We start from the raw sequence: 23,040 nt of genomic DNA, 5'->3' as shown, positions 1-23,040 counted from the left end.
CAGCCAAGCATGCCTAATGAGATTCCATTGAACAACTGTGCCAACGAAACTTCCAAATGTGAATAAATTAAAGTATTTTAAGACCGTCAAACTGATGCTGAGCTGAAATCTAAAGACAGGGAAAATTCACCCATCTGTCAAAACTTTGAAGCAGCCAAACAGATGGATCAGTTGAAATTCAGCATGAAGTTGGCAACACTTACCTGTCAAATGGTTCCTATCTCCAAAACTAGATGTCCCCATGGTTAGTTACACTCCTCCCAATACTGCATATGTTGAAAATTCTCATTTTTAAATTAAAACTTCATTACTGCTAGTGTAAAAAATTTCCAGAACAAGCCTCCTACATTGAAAGTCTGACAATAATTCGCCTTGTGAACAACTGTAGAGCAACTTGGAATGCCTACCTTTAAATCACATGCTTCAAAACTAATTTGAAACTGAAGCAAAAGTCTGGAGAGAGTTTTGGAGGAATTGGACATTCAGAACATGAGTAATTTTCATGAAAATGGAAATTATTTGTTCAATTAATATATTTCTTCATGCAATATTGAAGTGTTTGCAAAGTCTATCAGCATTTTAACAAATGATTGGATTTGTCACTGTGCAGGCCCTGATGCCCCCCCCACAGGATGGGTTCCAGGTTGTGAAGGTGTGTGGCGGGCCCCCATACCACTGACTAGTGTCCGGCAAAACACCAGCAGAAGATTCAGCGCTACCTCCGACAGTGGCGACACTGGAATAGGCACTTCAAGTTCAGACAGCATAGAAGGTGGGGTGAGATTCTGAACTAGCTGAGTGTGAAATGTCTACTTTAACTTGTGCATTGATAGTTATGGGTGAGAGCAGCTCTCATACAGATGTTGTTGGTACTTCTGAACATATTACTGCAGCTGCATGTGACTATTAAATTGGAAGTAACATGTTACCTTTCTCGTATGTCTCAGTATTTCACAATGGCTTGCAGCACTTAGAGATATACCAGCTGTTATTATGTAGGTAAATGCAGAAAGGTATTTGAAAGTTGAGTTGTTACCCAATGTGCACTGTAGCTTGTTCTTAATATTAGAACTAAAAGTAGATCGTTTGAATGATCAACAGAAAAGCATTTGGTGCAGAGTTCTGATTCTTAATATCCATTTTAGCATGTCCACAATATCGAGATTTAAATGTCTGAAGCTGCATGGTTATTTACTGGTAATAATTCTTGCATGTAACAAGTGGATTTACAATATTAATTGCAATTTAGGACATTGTATCCTGCACTTTCAAAGCTGAATCAAATATCAGAGATTATCTTTGTATATTGCTGTTCCACAATCTGTTCAGTCTTTTTTAAATGTTAAGGGATAGCACTGGATTATTTACTCATTCTGACCACCAATAAATCCACAACTGTGCTTTATCAATTCAGTACAGAAGAATGAGAACCTATAGTTAATTTTACACTGAATAAGGACCGCATGTAACTGATATGCAATATGGCAAGATCGTGTTTGTTATTTGTGTGGATAACTACTCACATTCCCTCAAAAAATTGGTTATTGACCAAATTGTTGAATATATATTATTATGATATACAGTGGGAAAAGATGCTTTAATGTGTAAACAGCAAACCTGGTCATCATAAACATAATAACTTATTTGGGGTGTGACGGTAGCATAGTGGTTAGCACTGTTGCTTCACAGCTCCAGGATCCCAGGTTTGATTCCCGGCTTGGGTCACTGTCTGCGGAGTCTGTACGTTCTTCCCCATTTTGCATGGGTTTCCTCCTGGTGCTCCGGTTTCCTCCCATAGTCCAAAGATGTGTAGGTTAAGTGGATTGGTCATGATAAATTGCCCTTAGTGTCAAAAAAGTGTAGTTACTGGGCTATGGGGATAGGTTGGAGTGTGGATTTAAGTAGGGTGCTCTTTCCAAGGGCTGTGCAAACTCGATGGGCCAAATGGCCTCCTTCTGCACTGTAAATTCTATGATTTTATGGTTCTATGAACAGGCCAGTGCAGTTTAACAAGCATCATTATTATATTTATTAATTAATAGCACCATCATTTTCATATCTTCTGAACAGTTGAACCAATTTCTGTTCCCATGATTTAGTCTGTGGATTATTCAGCAGTTAGAGTCTTTTGAAAAAGTTGATGAATAAGTGAAAATGTGATTAAAATTATAAATATTGAGCAATGTTGAGGGTGGAAATTAAACAGCATTCTACAGATAGGTTTTTCTTGTCAGGGAAAAGGTTGAATAAATTCTGAAGTACATAATTAATGCAAATGTAGGTGTATTTAATTTAAACTGTAATTGGAGTCGTGCAAGGAATGTGTATAAATCCAGGGTGAAACAATGTTCAATCTCTTTCATATTTTCTGATTTTCTTAAATAGGAAGACTATCAGGGCACGCATGTGAATGTGGTCAATCTGCTAAACTGGGGCTGATCATTTCAATGCAGTACTATATAGAACATAGTGGCAGGGCTCACAATGCTGCCATACACGCCTAGTGTACTATTTTAGCAATTTTCTTGTCTCCAGTCTGACTGTACTAACTTTAAGCATATTCCTAAAAATAGCATGGTGCATGTGAGCATATTTTTAAAAACTAAATCTCCTTGCATTTTTTATTTTGTTTATAATTAGACTGGTGTCAAAGTACAAGATCAGTGGAGTGATTTAATTTATATCGCATGCAAAATTAGTTTTTTGAAAGATCAGCTATGAAGTATCGAGACTTTAAATAACTGGAAAGAAAGAACATGCATTTTATGTAGTAATTTTCATATCCTCAGGACATACCAAAGAACTTTAAAGCCATTTTGCCATATTTTTCTGAGAAAAGGAGGTGTCTGAATGACATCTGTCAAGATTAATGTACAGACATGTCAACAACTTATAATGAAGAGATAGCCTGTGAATTAGAAATCACTTGAGGTTTCTGGTCGATGTATGACATTCCAACATTAACGTTCCGAAAATGGCATCAAATTTTTAACCACCTTCTGACTTGCATGAAGTTGCTGCATTTGCGCATGAATTCCCTTTAAACATGGCACAGAAACATAAGTCTCTAAATGAATCGTGTAATCACCCTTGTAATGGCATGTTAATTGTCAACTATGGCCAGTTAGCCTCTCTTGCCCAGAAAAATGAATTCTGCAAATATAAGCCCAATGCATCATTTGTACAGACTTGAATTGTTTTCGGAGACCTAAAAAAATATTTTTTTGAAGAGCTTGCTTTTCCTATCTGCCTCCTTTTCACACTCTCTCAATGCAATCGTCCTTTCCCTTTTATTTCTCTTTGTTTTGATTGGGCAGGGAATTAATCCATCATAATTCACGCGCTTCCTCAGTCTACCCTCTGATTTATTCAAACCTGTGATTGAAGACTTTTGATTGAAAACAGAGTCAGGTGCTATGGTGGACAGAGAGGAAAGATGATTTAAGGCCACAGTCAGATCATCCATGATCTTTTTGACTGGAAGAACAGTCTCAATGGGCCAATTGCTCAACTTCTGCTCCTATTCCTTTAACCTTATGAATTAAATGTCCACCCCCATGGCGAGTTTGGTGGTGTGTGGAATTTAATCGGGTAGAGGACAGTGCATGGGGAATCCACCACATTCCTGCCTCTGCCAGAATTAAATCTATGGTGGGAAGGCTCTTGGCCCAGTTAAGTGCCTGATTAGCACTGAATGCGGCAGGCGTTCCGGAAAGAAGTGACGTGAGGTTCTCATTCGCTCTCATCAGACAGTGGGAAAGACTTCCATACACTCATTTAATTTTGCTCACATACTTTGTTCTGTTGTTCACAAGGTCCCAGCCACCCTGTTGTGCTCACTGTGACATTATCAGCCTGCCCTTCCAGCTCCTTTGAGGACAATTTTTTTAAAAACCGAAGTGTTCACAGATAAGCCTAACTAACAGGTTGTATTACAATATGTCCAATTCCAGCAAAATCTGACTCAATGAGACAAACAGCTAAATTGGCACACAAAAATGAGGTAAATGACCAATTAATCTATTTTAGTCATAATGATTGAGGGAGAATGTCATGGGATTTTTATATCCAACTAAACCAGTAGAAAGGATGTGTTTTGATGTCTAAGTTCAAAGAAGGAAGCTCTTGTTGTGCCACACAGCAAAATGCAAGTTAACATTACAACAACAGCAACAATTTATATTTTTGTTGTGCCTTTAACTTAATAAAAGTCCCAGGGTGTGTCACAGGAGCATAGAGAAAAGTACGGCATAAGCCACATAAATTGATATGTCAGATGGCGAGAAGCATTTTTAAAAACGTATGATTTAATGGGGTGTCTTAAAGGGGGAAAGTGAGGTGGAGATGTGTCTGGAGGGTATTTTGGAGCTTTGGGTCTAGGCAGAAGATCTGGGGCGGGATTCTCCGCCTCGCGCCGCCAATAACAGAGTTCCTGATGCAGCAAAGAATCTAGCTTCAGGCTGAAAATGGCACTGGCACAAGGTGACAATCATTAAGACCATGTATCCCAATGGCATCCAGCTCTACCTTTCCACCATCTCACCAGTCTCTCCAGTGTTTATCTGTTCTGTCAGAGTGTTGGCTATCATTCAGTCATAAATGCACCACAATTTATTCCAGTTCAATATTTAAATGATTGGAGCCAGCGGGCGCAATTCTCCGACCCCACGCCGGGTGGGAGAATCGCGGGAGTGCCGGGCGAATCACGCCACGCCACCCTGGCACCCCCACGCGATTCTCCCACCCCCTCCCCCCCCCAAACGGCGTGTTGCGTTTTGCGACAGGCCGCTCGGAGAATCACCGCCCGCCGTTTCTCCGGCCCGGATGGGCCGAGTGGCCTGCCGAACCCGACCGGTTCACGCCGGCGCCAACCACACCTGGTCGCTGCCAGCGTGAACATCGCGCGCGACCGCTGCGTGTGGGGTCTGTGGGGGGCGGAGGGAGGATCGAGCACCGGGGCGTGCTCAGGAGGGGTCTGGCCCGCGTTCAGTGCCCACCGACCGTCGGGTCGGCGTCTCTGAAAGACGCACTCTTTTCCCTCCACCGCCCCACAAGATCAATCCGCCATGTCTTGCGGAGCAGCGGAGGGGAAGACGGCAATCGCGCATGCGTGGGTTGGCGCCGGCCAACCTGCGCATGCGTGGGTGACGTCATTTAGGCACCGCCGGCCGCGTCATTCAGGCCGCGCCGCTTTGACACAAGCGTCAAGGCCCGGTGCGCGAGATTGAAACACTCCGGGTTTCACTCCGGCGTCGGCACTTTGTCTCCCTTTGGGAGAATTTCGCTCAGCGTCCCCCCATCCCAAACTCAAACTTAAGACCATAAGACCATAAGACATAGGAGTGGAAGTAAGGCCATTCGGCCCATCGAGTCCACTCCGCCATCCAATCATGGCTGATGGGCATTTCAACTCCACCTACCAGCATTCTCCCCGTAGCCCTTAATTCCTCGCGACATCAAGAATTTATCTATCTCTGCCTTGAAGCCATTTAGCGTCCCGGCCTCCACTGCACTCCGCGGCAATGAATTCCACAGGCCCACCACTCTCTGGCTGAAGAAATGTCTCCGCATTTCTGTTCTGAATTTACCCCCTCTAATTCTAAGGCTGTGCCCACGGGTCCTCGTCTCCTCGCCTAATGGAAACAGTTTCTTTGCGTCCACCCTTTCTAAGCCATGTATTATCTTGTAACTTGTCATCAGCAATGCATCATTAGGCACGTCATGACATCTTCGATATTGGAACTTCTCTGCCAAGGGTCTGTGCCCATTTAGAGATCCACAAGAAGGTTTAAAGGGGTCCACCAAACATTCAGATTATATTTTAAATAATTTCACATTAAATTAATTTTTCTTTATATTCAGGGATATTAATGTTGCTGGCTTGGTTTCCCAGAACTAGTTCTCTTTCAGTGGGCATGTGGGCGATTAATTGATCCCCTCCAAGATTAAATTTTTCATACAGTGTGTCTATACAAGAGATCAGGAAGAACCCTTGCACCAGGTTAAAGTCCAACAGGTTTTTTTCGAATCACCAGCTTTCGGAGCACTGCTGCTTCCTCAAGCGATTCACCTGAGGAAGGAACAGTGTTCCGAAAGCTAGTGATTTGAAACAAACCTGTTGGACTTTAACCTGGTGTTGTAAGACTTCTTACTGTGCTCACCCCAGTCCAACACCAGCATCTTCACATAGAAGAGATGATGAGGTCTGTTTGTGCAGAGCAGCTTGCTGCCCAGCTGGGTGAAGGACACAATGTTGTAGATCCAGCATTGTAATTACCTTTCAGCATTGCATTAGTGCTGCGAAACAGACTTCAAGAGAATTGAATGTTACTCTAGTAACCAGTTTATTAAAAAAGAAGTATTAATTTCTGAATGTGTCAGACCAATGTAGTGAGAATCACTAAGCATCTTACTTTGACATGGGCACAACGGTTACTTCATATTGTGTCTTTTCGCAACACATTTCCTGTTAATACTACACACTAGCTTAATGCCCATGAGGTTATTTGTCAATCAGCCCGCGTAATGTGGTAATGGGTTATCTGGCTTTAAAAAGGATTTCAGTGTCACCTATACTGATTTGATGGCAACAACTTGACAGACACTGGAGTGTGATCTCCCTCTGGAAGTCCAAGTGATGTAAAGATACGTTTCACCTGAAATAATACCATCACATTCATTGATATCATTAACATTGATTCCTGGTTAAATAAGCAACAGACTGGTGGGGTCACGTGATGTGAGAACTGGGGCAGCTGCGTCTTCGCAAGCACTGGCTCTGCTCATCTTTTGATCCTTTATTTTATCCCAGTGTGTCATAATATCCACTCATGTATATCGTGAGATGCAGACAGGCAGTGATTGACACACAGGATAACCAATGAACACACAAGACACAGAACAAACAATCACCAGACAGGACACCACCACTATAAAGCCCACAGGGCATTAAGGCTCTCCCTCTCTCACAGGACACGGCTAAGGAGATAGTCACAGTGCACAGGCAAATGACCATCATCACCATGTGGTAGAGAGTTAATCTGGTCAAGGCAGTAGGAGGTTATCAGTTAGGTTACTAGAGTGTCAACCCACAGCAGATTATGTACAGCAATCAACAGGTTCAATAAAACAGTGTTGGACCATCTCCTGTGTCAGAAGCCTGTTTCTCGTTTTACTGCATCCAGTAGCAGTCAACGTTAGACCAACACAGATAACACATCACGGTGCACATTTCATATTCCTCTTTTTTGGGGGGATTAACCTAGAATAAGTTGTGGCACTGGAACCGGGACGGGATGCAGCTGATAGATCCTGGGAGAATCCCTCCTGGGAATTATGGCAGCCGTTACACCTCGTGAGATCTAACCAGATCTGGAGTGCCAAGATGCCAGCCTGTCACTTTGCCCGTGCTGGGAATCGGACCCAGGGGTGCCCTGTCTGTGTGAGGTGGAGTGCGGTGGGCCCGAGCACCCCCTTATAGGTGAGTTGTGGCTTTGGGGGGGGGGGTGCCCGGGGGCCTAGTCAGGGGTCGCGCGAGATCGGGCGTCATTTGGGGGAAATCTACTCAGAGCTCCTCAGTGCAGGAAATGGTGCTAAGTGTGGCCTCAGGGTGGGGGTGGGGCTAGGGGGTGGGGGTGGGGCCTGTTTAGCATCAGGAACAACCCCGCTAACCGCAACCAGAACCGACTCTGCTGGAAGTGAAGCTGCCTTGTTTGTTTTTATCTTCGAGAGATCCTGAGGGGTGTTAGATGATCCTGTCATGGCTTTGGCCTTTTTGAGAAACATAGATGGTGTTATTATCCTGCAGTTGTTTAATAATCCTGGACTTTACTCCCTTGTGATTATATTGTTGATCATATGTTGTTGTCTTTTTTCCTGCAAGGACGTGGGAGGTGTGAGCATGAGGGAGAGTTGTCTGTTATCCTGATCTAGCAAAAGCCATATTAAGGCAATGTGCAATGTGGATTGTGCAGTTTTCCTCTTTTCCATTATTACGTGCTGTAATCATTGTGGTTATGTAAAGGAAGTGAATTTTGCACACCCCTTATCTCATATATAATGAAGATCCATGGAGCCACGGCAGGGTGATGGGTGATTGGTTGGTCTGGAGTTGAGTGGTAGAGTTAGTTAAGTCCTCCCTGAGAATGAGAATAGCCCCCTAGTTAGAGCTAACCATATCCCGTCTTTATTTTGTTTTTTGTTATTTTGAATTTAAGAATCTGTGCTTGTCTCCTTCGATAGCCTGGGCAGATAATGAATCCTGAGGAGGACTGGGTTCCTTCTGACTTTTCATTGAGGTTGGAGTGTTTTTGGTGGATCCCTATTTTCTCCTGAGAGAGACTGTTTGCTGCGCCCCTACATTGATGGAACCCTTCCCTTGGGTGGGAGTAGGTTTGATGGGAGAGTTAGCCCTCCTCCAAGTAGTCTTATATAGTTGTTTCTTGTGTTTCCTCCTGGTTGTGGGTGGGTTTTCCATGTGGAAGCAGTGTTTGTGCCTCTCTTGAGGCAGCACAATTGTTTCCCTTAATATCCTTCTTGTGATGGTGTGCAGTGCAGGACGGAGGCTAATGTTCATCGGTCAGCCTGAGCGTTTTTCCGTCAGAGGATTTTACTTCTCTCTATCTGCGTGCGTTGTGTGCTGTTATAAATCCTGGTGGTCTATGGTGGGGTTCCCCTTATTGCACCGGGTGGGGAGGGATTCAGACCAGGGCGCCCAATTATTGGGTGTCTTTATGATTCTTCATCTCTTTGTTGAGGGGGTCTCCCAGGCTTCGGCTGGCATACTTCTTTCGTCTTTTTTTAAAGTATAAATGGGGGTGGTGCACTGCCCTGCGTGTGGTTAGTGGAGTGCAGGATTGGCTGGGGTCTAGGTTTTAGGGTGTGATGGGAGTCCTGTGGGCAAGACTTATGTGTCAGAATGTGCTGGGCTAGGCCAGGTTCCGTGCTGTGGTTCCCCCTGGAGCTTGGGATGTCCCTTCTCGAAGGTACTTATTAGGGACATCTTGAGATGTAACACTACACTACACCCCTGTATGCTTCACCCGATGCCGGTGTTATGTAGTTACATTGTGTACCTTGTGTTGCCCTATTATGTATTTTCTTTTATTTCCTTTCCTTTTCACGTACTTAATGTCTGTTGAGCTGCTCGCGGAAAAATACTTTTCACTGTACCTTGGTACACCTGACAATAAACAAACCCAATTTCCCTTTTATTGCTAGGGTTTTCGTGTATTTTCGTTGTATGTTTCCTTTTTTTTTTCGGGATGGGTATAAAGAAACCGTGATTGGTCCCTGAATGGGTGCAGATGGGTCTGGTATCCGAGGAGGGGAGGTTGGTGGGTGTCATTGGCAAGTCTGTGACTGCTGGAGTTGAAGAGATATATATTGGTGCACACACGAACATGGCGCAAAACATTTATGCTGAACTCTCGAGGTAATTCAGAGCAGTCACTGCATGAGAAGGTGTGCACCATTTTACCATGTTTTCATTGCCTTATCATGGTTCTCCCTTGTTTTCTGGTTGGGTTTAGAGAGGCTTCAGGTTATGCCTTATGATCGTATTGGGCTGGTTTTACTGCTGTTCTCCTGTATTCCCCATTTGTATTCATATATACTGAACCTTTTTCTTGTTTGCTGTGATTTATCATTCTTATGGTTTTGTTTCATTGTTTGTCAAAATGTAATACCTGAATAAACATACTTCTAAAAAATAAACGACAGGCCAAAAATATGAAACTATGGGCGGGATTCTCCCGTACCCGGCAGTGTGGAGGGTCCCGGCGGGACAGAGTGGCGTGAACCACTCCGGCGTCGGGCCGCTCCAAAGGTGCGGAATCCTCCGCACCCTCAGGGGCTAGGCTGGCACCGGAGTGGTTTGCACCCCGCCGGCTGGCGTGGAAGGCCTTTGGCGCGCGCCAGCCGGGGCCGAAGGGACTCTGCCGGCTGGCGCTGGTCCGCGCATGCGCGGGAGCATCAGCGGCTGCTGACGTCATTCCCGCTCATGCGCAGGGTAGGTTCACTGCGAGCCAGTCCACCGTGGGGGCACACCCCGGGGCCAGATCGCCCCGCGCCCCCCCCAGGACCCCGGAGCCTGCCCGCGCCGCCAGGTCCCGCCGGTAAGGGACCTAGTCCAATTTACGCCGGCAGGACCTGCATAGAACAAGCGGGACTTCGGCCCATCGCGGGTCGGAGAATCACCGGGGGGGCCGCTATGAGCGGCCGCCGACCGGCGCGGCGCGATTCCCGCCCCTACCAATTCTCCGGTACTAGAGAATTCAGCGGCCGGCGGGGGCGGGATTCACACCGCCCCCCGGCGATTCTCCGACCCGGCGGGGGGTCGGAGAATCCCGCCCTATAAGTTTGTGCTTTAAAGGCCCGAATCATCTCCTCAGATAGCTAATAGTACCTTTGAATCATTGCATTTAGTTCACAAATATTAATGTTGAACATTGACGTGAACCAAACGAGGAGCGGCAATCACTGTCAGACTGCTGCTCCTCTCTTACTTTTCTGCACCATGAGTCTGCTCTGTATTTCTTGTCTCTTCCATTGATCCCGGTTTCTTCAGAAATGTGGAGTGGTCTTCCATCAAAATACTTCTTCGTAGCCTTGGATCATCGGGGAAAGACAAGCCAACCTTCCTTTTTAACGGCACTAGCTGGCACATATTTTGGGAAATGTTCACAAACGTTTAAAGTTTTGGGATGTGTTCATGTATGGGTGTATGATTGAGTGGGGGAATGTGTAGGTGTTTAATTGGGTACGGTGGGTGAGATAAGTGAGCGGGTATCTGGGTAGGATGGCAGCTAGGTGAGGTGGAGAGGTTGAAAGGGTTGCAGCTGGGTTGGGTGGCAGCAGGCTAGAGAAGTCGATGAGTAGGGTAACAGGTAGGTCAGGTGGTAGCTAGGTGGGAAGTTAGATGGGGGTGGTGGAATCTGTATGAATGGCAGCTGGGTTGGGTTATGGTTGGGTTCGGTGGGCTTGTGGATCGGTGGGGCATGGGATCGTTGGAGCTGATTGGGAAGGTTGGAGGCAGGTCGGAGATTGTCAGATTTGGTCTGGAGGGTGTTGTAGGGAGGGGCTATAGGGTGAAACGGGCTAGTGTTGTCGGGTTGTGGGGCTTCTGGGTCGGGGGATGTTGGGTGATGGGGTTAGTCTGGTTGGGTTGGGTGTGGGGAGTCAGAGGAAGGTGACTGCTGGGGGCGAGTCAGATTGAGTTGCTGAAGGAGTCTGGGGGGGAGGGGGGGTTATTGGGAGGGTTTGAAGCAGGAATAGAGGGCCAGAGGACAACCGGGTGTGTCAGTTGTTTATTCACCAGACGTTAGACTATTCTGATTGATGTTCCTGGATAAATATCCTGGTAAGTAAGTTGGAACTATGGAAAGGCTCTGACAGAGACTTCATGGAGACTTCCAGGGAATACTGGAAATTCCCACCTGAAGTTCAAACTTCCTGGGCAATTCCTTTGGAGTCGGTCAGTTGGGGTATCTACAGAGTCCTGAAGTGTATCTTGAGGGGTACATTTGTTCTCCAATGATCTGGAAATCAGACGTTGTGGAAAATTGAGATATTTTGTTCAAACCATTTGTTGTTTTACAAAATTTTCAGATGTGAAAAGTAGAATCACAATTCATCATCATGAGACCAGTGCGAAGCATGGAGACGCACGTATCCATCGATTTATGAAAGATTTGATAGTTGTATGGCTCACTATTTTAAATTTGAAAATTGCTAATACACTTAATATGCTTAGCCTAGCTTAATCAGGCTGGTGCAGTTACATTCACAGAAACAAATACATTTATTAAAGATGTCAATTGCTTGCCATATTTTCAGTTGAAAAACACAACCATTAAAAACCCTGCAAAAGATATTAACGCAACTTCTTGTTTCAAACACAGATTCATAAGGAAAACTTGTGAATTCTAGGCATTTGATAATAATATGAATAATTTTAATTAGTGTCACAGGTAGGCTTACATGAGCACTGCAATGAAGTTCCTGTGAAATTTCCTTAGTCGCCACACTCAGCTGCCTGTTCGGGTACACTGAGGCAGAATTCAGACTGTCCAATTCACCAAACAAGCACACCTTTCGAGACTTGTGGGAGGAAACCAGAACACCTGGAGGAAACACACACATACATGGGGAGTACATGCAAACTCCGCACAGACAGTGAGCCAAGCTGGGAATCGAACAGGGTCAATGGCACTGTGAAGCAACAGTGCTAACCGATGTGCTACCATGCCACTCTCATGAAACCACATAGGTGATAAATATTGTTATTGCAGATCAATTAATCTTCAAAATATGTACATCTGACCTTAACATGCTAGAATTCAATTAATCTTTGCATAAATTATAGAATATTTCAAAATAATTTATATCTAAATGTGGAGTCAGTTGTTCAGAACTAATGCTGCCGGAGATTTTATTGACTGGCATAGGGAATCTTCTAGAATTACAACTAAATTATATCAATATTCTGATGGTATTTCCTGGTTGCAAATTAAAAATTTGTATTTTATTGAGATGTGGGGGTGAATTTTTGCCATTCGTAGCGAGATCATAGACCTTATAAATAGATTCATGATCTTGTTATATAACGTACTCAACAAGTCTTCCTTCCAGGGGTGGTATGTGGCGTGGTGGTTAGCACTGGGTCTGAGGACCTGGGTTCGAATCCTGGCTCTGGGTCACTGTCCATGTGGAGTTTGCATATTCTCTCCATGTCTGCGTGGGTTTCACCCCACAACCCAAAGATGTGCTGGTTAGGTGGATTGGCCACGCTAAATTTCCCCGAAAAGAAAAATAACTGGCTACTCTACATTTATATTAAAAAATTTTTTAAAGTCTTCCTTGCAGATGAACTTTCTGAAGGATGGTACTATTTGCATTTAGACGGTCCAAAAAGTCCTGCATTAGATCTCGAACACAGAAGGAGGCCAATCAGTCTATCCTGTGTGAAGCGGCTCTTTATTTAATTGTATAACTGATTTACCTACGGAAAGATATGTTTTTAAAATCCCCCAAATTAAAATAAAACAGGATGCCTGGAACAGAGGGGATTTGAAAAAATCTGTTCTTGCAGTTATAACAGCTGTTGACATTTCCACAAGGGCTATCATTTTTGCATTATGAATGCTTAGATGATTTTCACAAGCTATACTCAGCAGGGAGTCCCTGAGTTGACAGTTTGACTGATAGCTCAACAGGTTATTAAAGAATTAACTGTCTTTGTTGTGAGATTATAAATAGAATTTGATTTGTTTTTATAAATGATGAAATATTTAGTGAGATTTAAAATTTTTGAATGGACTTTTTATGATTGAGAGTGTTTTTTTCATGTCATGAAGGCTGTGACAGATATTTAGACATTTATTTTATTGCATCTCAATGTGACCTCTGAGGTCTGCCCATGGTGGATACTTGGTGCATTTGTGGGGAGGGGTGGGAGTTAGGGCCGAGTTGATGGGTGGGCTGACTTGAGTTGCTATTTAATTGGCATGGGCTATATGAGGCCATCGGGTGTGTGGGCATGGGTTGACATTAAGTTGGCATGGTGGCTAAAAGTGGCCATAGGGGCAGGGATTGACATTACATGGGCATTCAACATGGTTGTTGACTAGGGAGTAGGTTTGGCATTGCTGAGGTGTAAGGGATGAGGACTAGAGGGCCTAAACTTTAATGAACCAATTTGGATAAAGTAGCAGGTGGTCACAGGGGCTGCCAAGTATCTGAGGCAGACTGCTTTAAAGCCCCCCCCCCCTCTTGGTTCTCTGACCTGACTCAATCCGACTCAATCTGGCTCCTTCATTATGCCCCAAAACGAAGATTGTGCCATCTGAGGGAATTTCTCCCAAGGTGGGTGAGGTGAGCCGGGAAACTTCCCAACTTGTCCTACCCACTTCAAAAACAAAAGTCCAGGCCAGTGTCTCCTTGCTCAGTGCTCAAATTTGTACAAAGTCGGAAATATTCCATAGTTCTTTAAAAAATGGCAGGTGGGACCCGGATATGGAAGACCTACCTCCGTTTCTGAAAGATTCCATTTTTGCCTTTAGTGGGAAGGGGTCAGACAGGAGGGAAACCTGAGTTCAGCAGAGCCATTTAATGCTAAGTTCAAACACATCCCGGCTGTTTCAAGAGTATGAACCCACAGTGAGGGAGTCACAAGTTGATGCAGTAGATAAATTAGAGTCAGAGATAAATAAATTAAAAGGTTGATTGAAGGAAAAATTCCTGTTTTGCAAATTTTAATTTGGAATTCAGCTAAGTTTGCCAGATCACAGTTTTTGCTTTACTCTCTTTCCTCTTAATGGGTCATTTTAACACTGTTTGTACATATTTTTTTCCTGAAAGATGAATATTTGAATGAATCTCGTTAATTCAAACCAAGTAGTCCAGAGAAGACAGGATTGACACATTCATGTTGATTTTGTTGTATTTTCTTTCTCTTTGCCAGCTCACAATATTTAGGGCTATTCTTGCAGCGACTTTAGCTGCAAGGCTGCAGAGCCAAGGCTATTCAGAAGATGACATTTCACTAAAAGGTTATGAGGTAATTTGAGGAGAGTAGTCAACAAGATGGCAGAAAGGCTGCTAAAGTAGCATAGGGGATTATTTTAGTTTCAGCATTTCCAAGATATTATTACATTTCCGATGATAAGGTATAGTATCACAAAGTCACAGAGGGCAGCTGATTGGAAGACTGCAATTAGGAGGACCAGAAATGTGGCCTTGGAGTGCAATTTGCAGGTTTTCTGATATGTTTCCACTTGTAGGCCATTTTAAAAATGGATGGTTTGGGGAGTGGTGACAACAGTGGCCAATACTTAATTTTTGTCCTTAAAGGGCCTTTTAAAAGGCAGTAGGAGAGACTGGACAGTCAGACCGTAATGGTGGCTGAAACATGGCAAAGGGTTTAGGTCGGCTGCCTGGCAACAGATGGGTTTGGGGGCAGGAACAGTGTGGGGGGGGGGGGGGGTGGGGGGAGGAGAAGGTCCAGCGCTCCATCCTGCTACGTGCTTTGCCGCATCTGCCATGATCATTGGGCCACCGCTCTGGCCACTGTTTGTTCAGTGGAGGGATTGCACTTCTCGATGACAACTTGACAGCTGCGGCCTTTTTAGAATCACGTTTTCTGATCTTCTTGAGGGTCCCTCCATCATGATATGCCCCCCCCCCCCCCCCCCCCCCCCTCCCCGCTCTCTCTCATTCTCTCATAAACATCAGCAGATCCAACCTTGGTTGGCAGGGCAGTTGATGCATCATTGTTGGAGGGTCTATTATTGGTCCTCCATGCTCAGGAGCCTGATATCATCCTTAATTAGATGGCAAGCGTGCTCCTGGCCAGTAATTGGCCACCCCAAAAAAGATTGCACTAAGCATATGACCCTAACGTGAGTTCTGGGCCCGCAAATAATTCTCCAGATGTCAGGATCCTTCCCCTGAAACAAAACTCCCGCCCTAAATGGATGAGGCTTTGCCTCATCTTCTTTTTGTTGTTTTCAGAAGCAGTTTTTTATTTCCTGGTAGTAAGCCAAGCAAACCTAAGTAGGTGTAGAGGACCGATGTGTAAACTGTGAAAAATGTAATTACACTTTGCAAAATGTACCACCCTGGTGAGTCCAATATTAATTAGTTCTGGCACTAAATCACCAGTTGGACTTGAGGATCTCTGAAAGAATATATTACAGAATCACAGGCTGGGATTCTCCGAGCCTCTGCTCCGAAATGGTGCTTGGTGCAGGGGCGGAGAATGGGGCGTCAGACCCGTGACCGGAGAATCGGCGCCAGTCGCGCATGCAATGGTTGGGGGCCGTTGAAAGAGGCCACTGCGGTGATTCTCTGCAGTCGACCGGGTGAGTTCCCGCGTCGTGGTTCACGTATGGTTCCACCCGGTGGGAGCTCGGCCTCACGGCTGAGGTGGCGTCCTGCTGGGGGGGCGGGGTGATCATTCACCGATGGGGCCTCCACGATAGCCAGGCCCGCGATCTGAGGCCACCGATTGCCGGGCGCGCGCAAACTGGGGAGGGCCCACCTTCTTCCGTGCCAGCCTGCTGTGTGTCTCCGCCATGTTGCACAGAAGCGCAGAAGCGGTCACCGCGCACGTGCCTGGACCCGCAGCCGGCAGTGCAGGGCCGAACACGGCAGCTGGAGCTGTGTGGAGCACTCCGGCGCCATGCTGGCCCGAAAGGCCCGTTGGTGTCGGCGTGAAACACTCCGTTGTTTACGCCGGCGTCAACACTGAGCCGCATGTTTGGAGAATCCCAGCCACAGAATTAACAGTGCAGAAGGAGGCCATTCAGCCCATCGAGTCGGCACCGGTTCTTGCAAAGGGCACCCTAATTCAGCCCACACCTCCACCCTATCCCCATAATCCAGTTACCCCACCTAACCTTTTTGGACACAAAGGGCAATTTAGCATGGCCAATCCACCTAAACTACACATCTTTGGACTGTGGGAGGAAACCGGAGCACCCGGAGGAAACCCATGCAGACACGGGGAGAAAGTGCAGACTCCACACAGACAGTGACCCAAGCCGGGAATCGAACCTGGGACCCTGGTGCTGCGAAGCAACTGTACTAACCACTGTGCTACCATGCTGCCCTCATGAGTCCTATTCACCCCTCATGATACAAGTTTGTACCAATCAAACTTTTTTTTTTGTTTCGTGATTATTTTGTTAATGTTTTTTTCTTGTTTTGATTATTTTGTGAATTTTTTTCTTTCTTTGTGATTGCTTTGATACACCAATGGGTCTCCTGAGATTTTGCTCATAGACTCAGGAGCACAAGCCTTGGAGGTGAGCAGATATGCAGCATTGGAAAGCAGTGCATGGAGCTGATAGCCGCTGAGTAATAAAGCTTGAAAGGCAGTGGGGAACATGAGGGAAATTGGAAAGATGACTTTGGTTTTGGATCAGATAAATGATAAGCCCAATGAGATGGTCAAACTGGGAACGAGGAAGGGAAATGGCAGTCGGAAGTGGAGTTCATTTGGTTGGGAATATCCTGATTTGGGTTATAGAGGAAATTACAACCTTCCAGCCCTGTTTATTATTTGATGTTTGGTGGTGCCTCCGTAGATTTAAATGATAAACTATAATGGAGGAGGAAAGGGAGATATTTTTCCTATTATTTGATTGTATTCACTGAAAGAAGTTTCAGATGGGGAGCACAGCAGTATTTCTATTATTTTATTGTCTGTTTCTAACCATAAATGGTGGAACACTTAACCAATGTCAGTTTGACTCAGCGCTGCTAACTGGCAACTTCAAGGACAACAGTAGAAACCTTGCTTCTTATTAATTCATGGAATTGAAGGTCAATTGTTTACCTGGTTAGGAAATTGGCTGACTGGCAGGAATCAGAGCTTAGGGCAGTCTGATTGGTAGGATGTGACTAGTGATGTCCTGCAAGGATCTTTTGAGACCTCAACTATTCATTGTGGGTGGAATTATATATCATCCCCTGTGGTAAGTTTGGTGGCCACATTCCCACCTCTACCCTGAGTCGATGGTGGGAAGGCCAGTGGACAGCCTGCCCGTCCCACCTTTTAAATGCCACTTCAGGGCCTCATCCTGTTGTCACTTGAGGGTCAACTTGATTCAAAAGTACCCCATGTTTAATGGAGGGGCCTAAAATCAGGAAAGGGTGAGAGTGGGCTGTCAGTTGCACGTAATTCAATGGGCCTTCGCTAAAAGAGGCAACGCAGGGCTCCCACCTGCTCTTCAGCCAGCGGGTGAGACACTCATTCCCTCCACTAAATACCGTTCAATAATGACTTAGACAGTGCAAAACAAATCCACATATCCAAATGTATTGACACATAGATAGGCTGTATTGTAAGCAGTGTAGCTGGAAGCATTTTTAAAAACATTTAGAGTATCGAATTCTTTTTTTTTCCCCAGTAGGGATAATTTAGCGTGGCCAATTCACTTACACTGCATATCTTTGGGTTATGGGGTGAGACACACATAGACAATGTGGGGATAATGTGCAAATTCCACACGCACAGTGACCCGGGGCCGAACCCAGGTCCTCAGTGCCGTGAGACAGTAATGCTAACCACTGTGCCACTGCGTCGCCCAAGTGTAGATGGAAGTATAAAATTTCAAAGAGATATTGATAGATTATGTTAATGGGAAAAACTGTAGCACATGGATTTCAATGTAGGCAACTGTGAGATAAACCTAATTTGGTGTAAAAGGGATAGAACAAAGTACTTTCTAAATGGGGTAAAACTGAAAAGTCAAGGTGCTAAGATACTTGGCGTGGATGTACAAAGATCTTTAAATTGGAATTTAACACTGAACAGTGCGAGGTGATGCACTTTGGAAGGAGTAACACAACAAGGGAGTACTCAATGAATGGCAGGACACTAGGAAGCTCAATGGAATGGAGGGATCTTAGGATGCTTGTCCACAGATCCCTGAAGGTGGTAGGACAGGTAAATAGGGTAGTTAAGAAGGCATATGGGACACCTGCCTTTATTAGTCATGCTAGTAAAAAGAGCAGGGAGTTTATGTTGAAGCTGTACAAAACTTTGGTTAGGTCATAGCGAGAGAACTGTGTGCAATTCTGGCCACCTCACTCTAAGAAGATGTGATTGCACTGGAGAGAGTGCAAAGGAGATTCACCAGGATGTTGCCTGGGAGGGATCATTTGAGCTATGAAGAGAGGCTGGACAGGCTTGAGATTTTTCTTTTAAAGGCTGGGGGGGGGGGGGGGGGGGGGGGGGGGCTGATTGAAGTATATAAGATTATGAGGGGTATGGATAGGGTGGATAGAGAGCAGCTGTTCCCCTTAGTTGAAGGGTCAATAACGAGGGGACGTAATTTTAAGGTGAGGGCAGGAGGTGTAGAGGGATTTGAGGAAATATTCTTTCACCCAGAAGGTGCTGGGAGTCTGGAATGCACAGTCTGGGAGGGTAGTAGAGGCAGTAAACCTCACAACCATTAAACATACATGGATGAGCACTTGAAATGTCATAACATTCAAAGCTGTGGGCCAAACGTTGAAAAGTGGGATTAGTCTAGATTTAGTGTAGCTTTGTCAGTGAAAACTCGATGGGCCATAGGCCCTCTGCTGTACTGTATAACTCCATGACGCTATAATTCTCTACCACATTTAGAAACATGTCTTGATCTCAGAGAGAGTGCAGTGTAACTTACCAGAATGTTGCCAGGTCTCCATGGGGTTAAATTATCGGGAAAAATTACAAAAACGTTTTGTGGCCTGGTGTTTAGAAGGTTAAGGAGTGAGTTGACCAGCGTTTTCAACTTCCTATAAATCATTATGGCACCGAGGGTGGCCATTCAACCCATTGAGTGCCCGTGACTCTTTGTAGAGCAATCCAGGGGTCAATTTCCTCGCTCCATCGCTGCAGCAGTGCAAGTTTATTTCCTGAAGTGTCCATTCAATTTTGTTTTGAAGTTACTGATTGTTTCTAAAACTCTTCATCTGTTTTCTCCTCCTTAAAGGCTAACCTTTAAATCCATCGCTTTCAGGTAACTGGCACAGTTTGGGATTTTTCCACAAAACACATCCAGCTGACTTGGATACATTTTTCAGCATTGATTACCTCAGGCAGTTTCACTGACAGAGTTAATCGAGAATTCCACTGGTTGTAGAACCTGAAAATATGGCCTCAAAATGAAAGCCAAGCCTTTCGGGAGTGAAGTCAAAAACAATTTGACATACAAAGGATGGTAGAAATTTGGAATTCTCTGCACAAATGGCAACTGATGTTAGATCAATTCTAATTTTAAACTTGATAGGTTTTTGTTTACCAAGTATATGTAAAGGTTGGCAGTTAGGAAGGTAAATGCAATGTTAGCATTCATTCCGAGAGGGCTAGAATACAAGAGCAGAGATGTACTTCGGAGGCTGTATAAGGCTCTGGTCAGACCCTATTTGGAGTATTGTGAGCAGTTTTGGGCCTCGTATATAAGGAAGAATGTGCTGGCCTTGAAAAGGGTCCAGAGGAGGTTCACAAGAATGATCCCTGGAATGAAGACCTTGTCTTATGAGGAACAGTTGAGGACTCTGAGTCTGTACTCGTTGGTGTTTAGAAGGATGAGGGGAGATCTTATTGAAACAGGACACTGAGAGGCCTGGCTAGAGTGGACGTGTAGAGGATGTTTCCACTGGGAGGAAAAACTAGAACCCGAGGCCACAGCCTCAGACTGAAGGGACGCTCCTTTAAAACTGAGATGAGGAGGAATTTCTCCAACCAGAGGGTGGTGAATCTGTGGAACTCTTTGCCGCAGAAGGCAGTGGAGGCAAAATCACAGAGTGTCTTTAAGACAGAGATAGATAGGTTCTTGATTAATAAGGGGATCAGGGGTTATGAGAAGGCAGGAGAATGGGGATGAGAAACATATCAGCCATTATTGAATGGATGAGCAGACTCGATGGGCCGAATGGCCTATTTCTACTCATGTGTCTTATGGTCCTATGGAATACGAGGCAAAGGCAAGTATATAGAGAACTGCCATGTCCTTCTTGAATGGTGGAACAGCCCCATAGGGCTAAATGGCTTACTGCTCTTCATACATTTTTATTACATATGAAACCCTTTGAAATGCTTTTTGAATTATACAATGAAGTGTTATTTAATTCAACTACAGTTAGAGAACATCTGTATGAAAATTCAAAAGGAAAGATAATAAAAATTGAAAAATATGTTTTTGGATTCAAAGAATCCAGAGCTGTTTCATTGCATTCCCATTGTAACATTAGTGCTGGCTGGCTAGGAATTAGGCTACACTGAGCTCTTGCCTTGCATCCAATTTTCTGGGGTGGCTCTGTGGCATTGCCTCTCTCTCCCCATTATAAGAGACCATAAAGATAAAGGGGTGAAACCATATATATCAGCTCTTCAAGAGTGTTCTCAGCAGATCATATTGCGGACATCAAAATATTTAGACATCTCTTTTTTTTGTGTTAGGTGACCCTTTTCAAAACGTGTTTTTTTTCTGGAAGGAATCTTGAAACTCTCACATTATCCAGCTTAGAATTTTTGAATGGATTTTTCAACCACTTCAGCTAGGGATCCCCAGATAAAACCCATGGTCATCAAAGGCATGATAATTGCTGGATCTCCCCCAACCCTGTGATCTTTGTTATGATCAGCAACATAATGGGAACCATACAAAAAGCTGATTATAGAGAGTGTCATCTATGATTTCCTAGTTGAGAGTAGAATGTAATCAAAGATTTAATGTCAAAGGTTTGGTTTTATGAGAACGTATGTAGTATAACATTGTTGTTATATTGAGGCTATACATGGAAAGTGATGTAAACATTGTATGGTAATTAGATATTTTCTGGGTAATATTTAGATATTATGGCAAGAGTTTCATTTGCACAGAATCAAAAAGTTTGAACTCCTGAAAGTATGAAAAGCACCATGTTAAAACAACACAACTGGATCGAATATTTATAAGTAATCTTTGTCATTGTTTATGAGTTGATTTCAATGTTCTATACATTGTAAAAAGACTCTTTACAAAATCTCCACAGAAATTCAAATATTTGCAAATAATCTACTTACCTAAACATTACATTTTACAAAATATTCTTACTAAATATTGAAGGGTGAGCTGGATGAAGAAAATAGTCTTTTCCATAGAGCCATAGAATAATTATAGCCCAGAAGGAAGCCATTGTGTTCATTACTTCTTTGCCGGCTCTTTAGAGAGCAATCAGTTAGTCCCACTCCATTGCTCTGTGACTGTAACTCTGCAAGTTTCACCCAAGTGCCTGCTAATTTTCTTTTGAAATCATTGATCGTCTCTGCCTCCACTGCCCTCATAGAAAATGTGTTCTTCGGCCATTCCTACTTGATGGGTAAAAAAGTTCTTCCTCATATTCCCCTGAATCTCTTGCCCAAATCTGTGTCCCCTCATCCTTGTACTATCAGCTAAAGAGAAGAACTTTTCTTTGCATTACTTTGCACACCTCCATCAAATCTACTACCACCTTCATTTGCTCCAAAGAGATCAACACTAACTTCTCCAACCTAAACTTGCAGCTAAAACTCTTCATCCCTAAAACCATTTTAGTAATACTTCTGCACCCTCTCAAAGCCCCTCACATCCTTCCTCAAGTGCGGTGACCTGAAATGCATATAATATTCTACTTTTACAGGATTAGGGCATTTTGATTTCAGTTGATTTTGTACTCAATACTTCTATTAATGATGCCCAAGGTCTATAACCAATGTTCCTCGAAGATTTATGTACCACCAGCTTCCTCTGTCCTTGCACACTCTTTAAATAAATGCCATCAGGTCTGCATAGGTTTTCCCTATCCCTTCTGACAAATTGCATCACCTCATACCTCTGTATTAAATTCCATCTGCAAATTGACTGTCCATTTTGCGAGCTTATTTATGTTTTTTGCAGTGCTATCCTCATTGTCAGCCACACCTGCAAATTTGGCACCATTGGCTAATTTTCAAATGTTACTCTGTATTCCAATATCCAAGATATTTATATAACATATATTGGCCAGAATTCTCCGGCTGTTGGGATTCCCTTTTCCCACACCCCCCCGTCCGTGGGTTTCCTGGTGAGGTGGGGTGGCTTGAATTGGAAATTCCATTGATAAGCAGCGGCAAGAGCGAATCACTCCGCACACGACCAGTGCACCTCTGAGAAACATGTGGCTGGGGGACCAGAGAATCCCACCTATCAAAAAAAAGTAGTGGGGCAACACGGTGGCGCAGTGGTTAGCGTTGCTGTCTCACGGCACCGAGGTCCCAGGTTCGATCCCGGCTCTGGGTCACTGTCCGTGTGGAGTTTACATATTCTCCCCATGTTTGCGTGGGTTTCACCCTCACAACCCAAAAGATGTGCAGGCTAGGTGGATTGGCCACGCTAAATTGCCCCTTAATTGGAAAAAATAAATTGGGTATTCTAAATTTATTTTAAAAAAAGCAGTGGTCTTAGCATTGACCCTTTGTGGCAATGTGATATCACCCACCAGTCTGAAAAATAACAATTTACCATAAGCCGCTGTTTTCTGTTGTTA

The 23,040-nt window shown here is 44.3% G+C and overlaps 1 protein-coding gene across 5 annotated transcripts in view; it reads left to right on the top strand.

The window, feature by feature from the left end:
- cep85l (centrosomal protein 85, like) overlaps window positions 1–23,040 on the top strand; it is a 355,373-nt gene that overhangs the window by 59,976 nt on the left and 272,357 nt on the right. For 3 of the 5 annotated variants that reach the window (XM_038799676.1, XM_038799675.1, XM_038799674.1), the window contains exon 2: window positions 611–772. The exons of the other annotated variants lie outside the window; for them this stretch is intronic. In XM_038799676.1, coding sequence (XP_038655604.1) covers window positions 611–772 — 162 coding nt within the window. The remainder of the gene's footprint in view (window positions 1–610; window positions 773–23,040) is intronic. 5 annotated transcript variants of the gene reach the window in all.

Source organism: Scyliorhinus canicula, chromosome 6, assembly GCF_902713615.1.
Source record: "Scyliorhinus canicula chromosome 6, sScyCan1.1, whole genome shotgun sequence".
In the NCBI taxonomy this organism is placed as follows: domain Eukaryota; kingdom Metazoa; phylum Chordata; class Chondrichthyes; order Carcharhiniformes; family Scyliorhinidae; genus Scyliorhinus; species Scyliorhinus canicula.
Note: the sequence above shows the minus strand (reverse complement) of the source record. Positions and strands in the feature narration are given on the sequence as shown.